The 10,000-nt window shown below is 51.2% G+C and overlaps 1 protein-coding gene across 4 annotated transcripts in view; it reads right to left on the bottom strand.

Moving 5' to 3' along the window:
• Nucleotides 1-2,312, bottom strand: part of pcdh18a (protocadherin 18a) — a 6,695-nt gene extending 4,383 nt beyond the window's left edge. For all 4 annotated transcript variants that reach the window (XM_035530343.1, XM_035530344.1, XM_035530345.1 and 1 more), the window contains exon 1: nucleotides 1-2,312. This exon is cut by the window's left edge and continues 632 nt beyond it. In XM_035530343.1, the coding sequence (XP_035386236.1) occupies nucleotides 1-1,843 (1,843 nt within the window). In that variant the 5' untranslated portion in view covers nucleotides 1,844-2,312.
• Nucleotides 2,313-10,000: the final 7,688 nt, after the last annotated feature.

Raw genomic sequence — 10,000 nt, 5'->3', positions numbered from 1 at the left:
AGCACACCAGCTCGCCGTTGGCACCCGTATCGCGGTCCGTCGCCCTGACGACGGTCACCAGTTCGCCCGCCTCCGTGTACCTGGAGACGGGCACGTCGGCGGTGTGGTTCCACAAGGGCGGGGCCAGGATGACGGGCCTGTTGTCGTTCACGTCCAGGACGGTCATGGTCACGGAGACGGTGCTGCTCAGGGCAGGGCTTCCGGAATCACGCGCCTGCACCAGGAAGGACACGCGCGGCACGTCCTCGCGATCGAAGCTGCGCAGCGCGTACAGGGCGCCGCTGGACGGGTCCACGGTCACGTAGGTGGAGACGGAGCTGCCCTGCACCTGGCTCTCCACCACCGAGTAGCTGAGCTGGCCATTGGGGCCCTGGTCCAGATCGGACGCCTGCACCGCGCCCAAGTAGGCACCCGGCGAGTTGTTCTCTGCCTTAAAGATCTCATAGGCGCTCCTGTCGAAACGCGGCGCGTTGTCGTTCTCGTCCAGCACGCGCACCAGTATGTGGCGCGCAGCCGAGAGGCTGGGCGAGCCTCTGTCCTCTGCCACCACCGTCAGCGTGTACTCTGCGCGCTGCTCGCGGTCCAGGCTGCCGTTGGTCAGGATCATGAAGTTCCGCTCGTGCGTCTTCTGGAGGCGGAAGTCTCCCTGTCCGTGCAGGCGGCAGACCACCTCGCCATTGGCGCCCGTGTCCGCGTCGTCCACGCTCACCAGAGCCACGAAGGTGTCGGGCGCCGCCCCCTCTGACACGGCTGCCACCTCCTCTCCTGCCGTAGACATCAGCGTCACGCTGATCTCGGGCCTGTTGTCGTTCACGTCCACCACCTTAACGATGACTTTGCAATGCGCTGGCATGGCATTGGGCCCCATGTCTTGGGCCTGCACGTCGATGTCATATGACTCCGCCGCTTCAAAGTCCACCTTCCTGAGGAGGCTCAGCTGCCCATTGTCCTGGTTGATCTTAAACGTCTCCGTGACTTTGGGAGACACGTGGCTGCTGAAGGAATAGACGATCTTACCGTTGGTGCCTTCGTCGGGGTCTGTGGCGTTCAGGTCCAGCAGCAAGGTGCCCATCGGCGAGTTCTCGGGGAGGCTGATGACGTACGACGGTTTCTCAAAAACAGGGTTGTTGTCGTTAGAATCGGCAACGCTGATTTTAAGAAGCGTCGTGCCGAATTTTGGAGGAACGCCCCTGTCTGACGCCGTGAGCTGAAGTTCATAGCTCGCGCGCATCTCCCGGTCCAGTTCTTTGAGCACCACGAGCTCCGCGTATTTGGCACCGTTGGTTCTAGTAAGCACGTCAATTTTAAAAAATTCGGATGGAGTGAGCGAGTACGAGTCCAGTGAGTTCTCCCCGACGTCGGGGTCGCTCGCACTGTCCAGGGGAATACGTGTGCCTACCGCGGCCGTTTCTGAAATCTCTATCGGGATGACCGAGCGCGAGAACTGAGGCGCGTTGTCATTGATGTCCAGAATCTCCACTTCTACGTGAAACAGCTGCAGGTGCTCGGTGGGGAGGGTCAGCACGTCGAACTCGATAGAGCAGTTAAGATTCTTCTCACACAGTTTCTCCCGGTCCAGTCTGGATTTGATGGCGATTTCTCCATCCTGGTCGCGCACGGACAGAGCAGTCGCGCTGCCCCGCTGCATGGCTCGGAAGCGCAGCGGCACGGAGCCGGGGAGGTTCGCTAAAACATCCGCTGCGTCTTCCTTCAGCCGGCCGACCAGCGTACCGACCTTCTGCTCCTCGTAAACTTGGTATTTCAGCGTCTTGCCCGCCGCGTGCTGAGCCACCAGCAGCACCAGCGTGGCAGACACCAGGAGTCCGTCTTTGTTGCCATGCATTTTTGGCTGAAATGCCGCTCGCACTCTCAGAGGTGAGTCCAAGCCCTGGCACCGTGCCTTCCCTTGTACCACGGTCTGAGATGCACTGCACGCGCCACTACCGTTCCAAAAGCATCCCCCGGTTCACGAAACGCCGTCCGGAATGCTCCGACGTGAAGGCTCGCTCGGACAACTGCAGCACGCCGTAAATATAAATAATTCAAATAACATCCGACATCAATGCCAACGTCTCCCGTCTCGGAGGGGAAATCTGTTGCGCGCGTCCGGTTTACGGAGTAGGAGCGCAGCCGCGAGCTGTACGCGCCGGCGGTCCGTTCGCCTTTCGGTCTGCCTCGCGCGATCTGAGACGCTGTTCTGACTGACTAACCCACAAATAAAGCGACTCGCTCTTACCGGCGGCACCTGCACCCCCGCGCGAAACAAAAAGCTCCCTAAGCGAAGCGCGGCTCCTCGTGCCTCTCCTCGAGACTATTCTACACAGAGACACTACAGAGGCCCATTAAGAAGAGAAACCAGAGGAGGGAGTAACTCCGCCCTTCTGGGTCCTTTCCCCCTCTCCCCCTCTCTCTCTCTCTCTCTCTCTCTCTCTCTCTCTCTCTCTCTCTCTCTCTCTCTCACATTCTCACTCTCAACACAAAAGATGAACGGAACCGGGGCCGCGCTCTTCGCTGTCGGTGCCTGCCTGCACCTCGTATTATTGTCGCGTGTTAATTATTCATGTGCGTAGAAATCAAAAGCGTTTAAAACGTCTGTTCTTTGCGGCTTCAAAGCACTCACGTGCGCACCGTGTAGTGGGCTTCGCGCAGAACGCCAAAGGTCCCCAGCTCTGCGTGACTGTTGTTTCAGAGCAACGTTGTCGGGCCATGCTTAGACTATACTGGGTTGGTTGGTTGGTTGGTTGGTTGGTTGGTTGGTTGGTTTGTTTTCAACGCCATCATATGCCCCCCCCCCCCCCCCCCCACCCCCCCCCATCCTGCTTTGACTACTTTTAGCCAAAAAAACATTCATACGCGCGTTGGCGCGTCATCTGCCGAGCTCTGAGCACATTTAAGCCGCGTGTCGAATCGGCAGAAAAACGCTTCGCTCTAATGAATGGGGTTTCGGAGAAGCTCGTGCGTACGGACGGCTCCGCTCGCGTGAATAATGTTGTTTTACATCGCGCGAGGACGCTTGGAGAGATTGCGCGATGCCTCCCAAAGTGCATTAACGCCCGTCTGAGTCTTCGAGACGGGTACGCGCAACTGGGTCCGGACCTTCGCGGTGCCATTTGTCGCCGGCGCAGGGTCACCGGTCGCCGGCGCTTTCAGAGTAGCGCGCTCAAATCCGCAGCCATAAGTGGAAGATTAGATTCTTTTCAAAGCGTAAAAACGAGGACAATTCAATCGCTGTGTCGCGCTCACGGGCAAAAGAAGGAATAAAACCCACTAAATGGCCTATTTCCCGCCTCCGACTGCAATTCCCAGGCAGAGACGTTAACCGGTTGAAATGTATCCCGCCGTAGCAAGCTGGCGGAGGTCGCCTTTGCATTAACGAACGGCCTTTGGCGACCGATTTGACACAAATGGCAGGCCTATATTTAAGTTTGAAATCTCGTGACCCTTGATAAACTACGAGATACACAGGCTTCACTTTAATCCCTAAAAATCGAGACAATGTATTTGACAAACTGTTTAAAACTATTCAAACATAAGCAGAAAAACCGGCCCGCAGCTGGGGTGAAATAACCCGTTTACTTCTTGTAATATAACGAACGTGGCGACATTTGTGCGCCTGACGATAAATCTTTGGGTAGGTTTATTAATACGTTTGCTCGTTATAATTTTGCACGCATTTGTTTGGAAGCGCCAGCCTTACCAGACGGCGCGAGCTTGACCAAGCGCTACCAAGCGCGCAGTCTCTTTTTGTGTGATTGCTTTATTCTGTTTCTCAAGGAGACGTGTTCGCAACACGGCTGCATTTCTCCCTACCGACTCCGCAGGCCATTTTAAAACCAGGTTTGATACGGACGCTTGCTTTCTTTCGCTTTAAAGCCATAATGTAATTACTTCCGCGCGGGACGAGGCGCTAATCACATTGCCTGAACAAAGCCGTCAGAGTCCGCCAGTATGCGCGCGCCTTTTGGGGGCGCAGGAATTCCCGCAGTGTTCTCACGCGGATCTCGGGGTGTATTAAAGGAGGGCACGAGGTAGAAACAGACGCGAGGCCTAATGCACTTAGATACGCTTTCCCGCCACAAGAATCGCCGTCATCTGCGCGACTCCTTTAAAATGCTTGAACAAAGCAGTAGCGAAACACTTAGAAAACGAGTGTGGAGCGTGAGGGAGCTCCGCGCGACAGGTGCAGCCAGCCGCGCTGCGCCGCGAGAATTCTAAACCAAGGTGTCACCTTAACGGAACCGATAACGGAACCGTCCGAATACGCTGGGTTTCGGGAAAAACAAACAAGCAGGAAAAAACGATGAATCCGTTAACAGTGAGCGGGTGCATACGGTGCAACCGTCTGCGTTTAGCAAAAGTACAAGTTTACAGCGCCATAGGAAGGCAGTGGGTCATCATCTCAATGACAGCAGGGCCTCCCCCGCGTGAGGCGTCACGGCGACTCATGAATTGAGCTCAGACATTGATCCGCTGACCTCTACCAGCGAACAATACCCGCAGCAGGTGGGGCGCCACCCAAATGAGCGCGGCCCCCTAAAACGACCCACAAGCAACTTTCCCTTTTTAGCGTCGCCGGAATGCGCGACAGCCCCGCTCGCATGAGCGAGCTCGGCCGTTGTAAAGGCACGCGAGCATCTGTCGCCTCGTCTGTCTTATCGTCGCTCATTCAATTAACGCGCGCGCATTCGGAGCGCTTTCTCCTTCTCTTTCATTCTTTTTTTTTTTTCTCCTTCTTCCAGGGGTGGGCTGGGCTGGTGCCCCTGTCTCTCAATAGACCCCGTGCGCAGAGGCGTCCGACAACGCGCATTGTTATTCATATCCATCCGAAGAGCAGAGTCGCGCGCGCTCTGGGCTGCGATAGTCTTTTATTGCTTTATGACTCGCTGGAGCCGAAAGGGGAGCGAAGACACAAAAGGTCGCGAGCCCTTGTTTCGCGAGGGCGATGCGTGTCGTACACTCTATAACGGCACCGTATTGAGTGCCGTGTTCCCGAGGGAGGCGACACGTTTACTGCGCAGAAGCCACAGGACGGCTGAAGCGAAACCGTGACGGTAACACGGGACTGACTAGCGTAGTAAATATGACACGTGCAATGGCGAGCGGGCCTACGGAGAGCGAGACCAGCGGAGCCGCGCCGGCGATGACGCCAGGTGAAGACGTCTGCCGCGAGCCCTGAAGCGGGGTAGGCTGCACGTGCCGTGATGTTGACTGGCAGTCTTGGTAGGGTTAAATCAAGACCAGATTTACAGGCATAATTTAAAAAACGTGTGAGACTGGAATGTTTGTGATTCGAAACGCGGGGTGCAGGTTTCACACACGCCTGAAGTGTGAACAAATACAAACGTCTTCCCCAGGCTCTTCAGTCAAGATTAGGGGTTAGGGTTTCAGCCTTCACAGCGACGCTCAGTCGGAAAACTGTGGAAGATATGATAAAACAGTCAACATGTGTGATTGTAAGGAGTCAAAAAGATTTGCCATTAAATACACACACGAACACCCATGACACAGCACTGGGTACTGATCCCTCATGTGACCACACCTCCCTCGCCCAGCCGACCCAGAGTCATGTGGTACTTCTTCTGGACTGAGGCTGTGTGTGTGAGGCTGTCTGAGCTCCATGGGCCATTTACCTGCATCAGCCCCTCTTCTAAACTAAATATCTGATGAGTCATATCTGATTGATTTTTTATATTTAGTACAATGTTACTGCATATGGGTATTACATTCTCAACCATTTCTACATCTCTGTCTCGCTGAAGGTGTCTAATTTGATACCTGATGGCTTATTGGAAAGCACTGTGCCCCCACTGTCAAGTACCCTGCTAGCGAGACTCCGGAGGAGTTTTGGTGCAATACAGAGGAAAGTTTGACAAGCACGTCTCAGTAAGAGAGACAGGGAAATCACACTGCTGCAGAAAACTGCAGAAGAATGTTGACATATCAGAGACAGACATGTCTCTTTCAGATGAGATTGAGATTTCAGCGCACAAACAGGAACTGAAACTGATTTCATAGACACTCAGGGCAACGATCCTATTATTGGTCAAAGCCCTCTGTACTCCTCACCAATCCTCCATAACTATATCAACCTGGACAGTACCACAAACACGACTGATCCAGACCCAGTCACCTTCAGTGCATTCACTGTCAGCCACACCAACACCACAGCCACATTACAGGACCAGACCACAGCCAGACCACAGCCAGATTAATGTACCAGACCACAGCCAGATTAATGTACCAGACCACAGCCACATTACAGTACCAGACCACAGCCAGATTAATGTACCAGACCACAGCCAGACCACAGCCAGATTAATGTACCAGACCACAGCCAGATTAATGTACCAGACCACAGCCAGACCACAGCCACATTACAGTATCAGACCACAGCCAGATCACAGCCAAATTAATGTACCAGACCACAGCCAGATTAATGTACCAGACCACAGCCAGACCACAGCCACATTACAGTACCAGACCACAGCCAGGCCACAGCCAGATAACAGCCAAATTAATGTACCAGACCACAGCCAGATTAATGTACCAGACCACAGCCAGATTAATGTACCAGACCACAGCCAAATTAATTTACAAGACCACAGCCAGATTAATGTACCAGACCACAGCCACATTAATATACCAGACCACAGCCACATTACAGTACCAGACTACAGCCAGACCACAGCCACATTACAGTACCAGACCACAGCCACATTACAGTACCAGACCACAGCCAGACCACAGCCACATTAATGTACGAGATCACAGCCACATTAAAGGATACCTCATATGGTCCAGTCAACCCAGAGATACTCCATCAGATCCCAGAATTCTGTACATGGTCCACAGAACATACAGATAGGTACCAGACCGATCTGAGAAATTCATTACTGTGCTAAAGTCAGTTGAGCTTACCAACAAAATCACAACTTTATTATCACCAATTTAATATAATCACAAATTTATTATCACTAATTTTAAAACTGACAGGACCAATAAATCAATAAACATGTAAATCAAACAAACAATGGAATAAAACCCAGCCTGTTTTGTTGATTTCAAAAGGTATTTGATTCTATTAGGCATGAAGGCCTATATTATAAACTTTTATAAAGTGGTGTAGGGGGTAAAGTCTACGACATTATTAAATCAGTGAATCTGGGAAATAAAAGTGTTGTAAGAACTGGCAGCAAACATATAGAGTTCTTCTCTCAGGACAGTGGGTGAGTCAGGGGTACGGTTTGAGTCCAGCACTGTTCACTGTTTACATCAGTGAGTTAGTGCATTTGGGACAGTCTGTATCCCCTGCATGACAGGGAAGTTAAATTCTTGCTGTGTGCAGACCACCTGGTGCTGCCATCGCACAGGGTCTACAGCAGAACCTGGACATGCTGGAGAACAACTGCCAGAACCGGGCTGGGTTCAGATACCGTGAACACACACACTGGTTCACTCAGGTCAGCAGCACCATAGAGCACACGCTACACTTACCTGGACCTCATCATTACGCACCAGGGAGTCTCAGCAAGGCAGTGACGGCACTACAGAAACAAAATCACAACAAAGAGGAAACTCTAGAACACTGACTTACACATTTCAGTCCGGTCCAAATGATTTCAGAGTGGAATACAGCGCACTGCATGGAAGCCATGTATCTTTACCTTGACTTAATCTTACTGACCTTGACTTATTCAGTGTTGCTGACCTTGGCAGCAAGACAAACAACGTTGTGTTTTGAAACAGTGCTCACATGAGTGTGAGTACAGATGACCCAAATATTTCAGCTCAAATTTTGTAGACTGAAAAAGAACAGGATACATAATCCAAACCTCTACAGCCTGAATTCTGAATTTAACAGGGTGATAGAGAGAGACAGACAGAGAGAGAGAGAGAAAGAGAGAGAGAGATGGACAGAGAGGAAAACAGAAGGAGAGAGAGACTGAGAGACAGAAGGAGTGGCAGAGAGAAAATGTGGACAGAGAGAGACAAAGAGGGAGTGAGAGAGAGAGCCTGAGAGAGAGAGAGAGAGAGAGAGAGAGAGAGAGAGAGAGCCTAAGAAAGAGAGAGCCTGAGAGAGAGAGAGAGAGAGAGAGAGAGAGAGAGAGAGAGCCTAAGAGAGAGAGGGAGAGAGAGAGAGAGAGGGAGAGAGAGAGAGAGAGAGAGAGAGAGAGCCTGAGAGAGAGAGAGAGAGGGAGAGAGAGAGGAAGAGAGAGAGAGAGAGAGAGAGAGAGCTAATAGTGATCTAGATTTGTTCTGTGGTCAGTTCATGTTGCATGAAAGGATACACACACACACACACACACACACACACAGAAATAAAACTGCTTTCTTATTAAAAGCTTTTTGTAGAGTGACTAAAAATAATATTTAGTGTTTAGTGGGTTTTCTTTTTTAGGAGTAGGTGTTAATGGTCTTGAATAATTCAGTGTCCTGAGTCTGGCTGTCCTGAATAATTCAGTGTCCTAAGTCTGGAAGTTCTGAATAATTCAGTGTCCTGAGTCTGGACGTCCTGCATAACTGTCTATTTTCCATCTCCTCGTCTGAGCCAGTCGGGGGAGCCATTATGACTCCAAAAGCTGCACCAACCACTGACCTGAGGCAGGACACTACCTGGAAGGCTAGCCCAGAGAGAGCTGAGCTTCCTGAAATTATGTCTGGGGCGGGGGCTCTATGGGTGGGGGCTCTATGGCGGGGGCTCTATGGGTGGGGGCTCTATGGGCGGGGGCTCTGGGACGGGGCTTTGGGGGGCAGGGGCAGTTAAGGCTGAGATACACTGAGTTACGCTGAGATACACTGAGTTATGCTGAGATACACTGAGATATGCTGAGGTATGCTGAGATTCACTGAGATAGACTGAGATATACTGAGTTATGCTGAGATACACTGAGTTATGCTGAGATACGCTGAGTTACGCTGAGTTATGCTGAGATACACTGAGATATGCTGAGTTATGCTGAGATACACTGAGTTACGCTGAGATACGCTGAGTTATGCTGAGATACACTGAGTTACGCTGAGATACGCTGAGTTATGCTGAGATACACTGAGATACGCTGAGATACGCTGAGTTACGCTGAGACCCAGAACTGCTGTTCACTCCACATAGTTCTGACAGTGTGAACGTTGGAAAGTCTTCACATTGCGGCTGGTGGTTTTCCAGGACTGGAAACTGGAAAAGGGAACTGATGGAAGTAATCTCAGATTTCCCTAACCACCACTGACCTCCATTCCAAACATGCTTACTGAACAAGAATGGGAAACACATGTCCTGCTCCAACCACAGCTCACCCGAGCCTCCACCCAGACAACTCCAATTCATCACTGTTTCTAAGTGCACAACAGCAGCCCTCAAACACACACACACACACACACACACACACACACACACACACACACACACACATACACACACACACACATACACACACACACACATACACACAGGATTATGACTTGAGAATTATTGAACACACTTGACCAGAGGCTAAAAGACAAAACCAAACTAAACAACATTAAAATGCTTCATGCCAGTTTTTAGAAACTGCAGATAATACTTAAGCTACACATATGTAGAGAGAAAAAGAAAAAGAAACAGAGAGAGAGAGAGAGAGAGAGAAAGATCCATGTAGCAGTGATTTCTGGAGAAATGTGTTGTTTAAGTAAATCTTGCTTTGACTTGTTTGTATCAACAGTTAAATGAGGTGAATTGTCCTGCTTCAGACATCATCACAATTCATTAAAAACTCTCAAACCCTCAAACCCTCAAATTCTTTGCCTTCAGCATGGGCTTTAAAACTATTGCTTTACAGCTCAGTGCATTTAGTGTTTGGCCTCTTCACAAGGAGACAGACCTGTCCATAGTGAGACAGAGAGAGGGGGGCGGGGAGAGAGAGAGGGAGAGAGGGAGAGAGAGAGAGAGAGGGAGAGAGGGAGAGAGAGAGAGAGAGAGAGAGAGAGAGAGAGGAAGGGAGGGAGAGAGAGGGAGAGAGAGAGAGAG

Source organism: Electrophorus electricus, chromosome 9 (genome assembly GCF_013358815.1).
Source record: "Electrophorus electricus isolate fEleEle1 chromosome 9, fEleEle1.pri, whole genome shotgun sequence".
Lineage (NCBI taxonomy): Eukaryota > Metazoa > Chordata > Actinopteri > Gymnotiformes > Gymnotidae > Electrophorus > Electrophorus electricus.
This window is presented reverse-complemented; position numbering and strand designations above follow the sequence as displayed.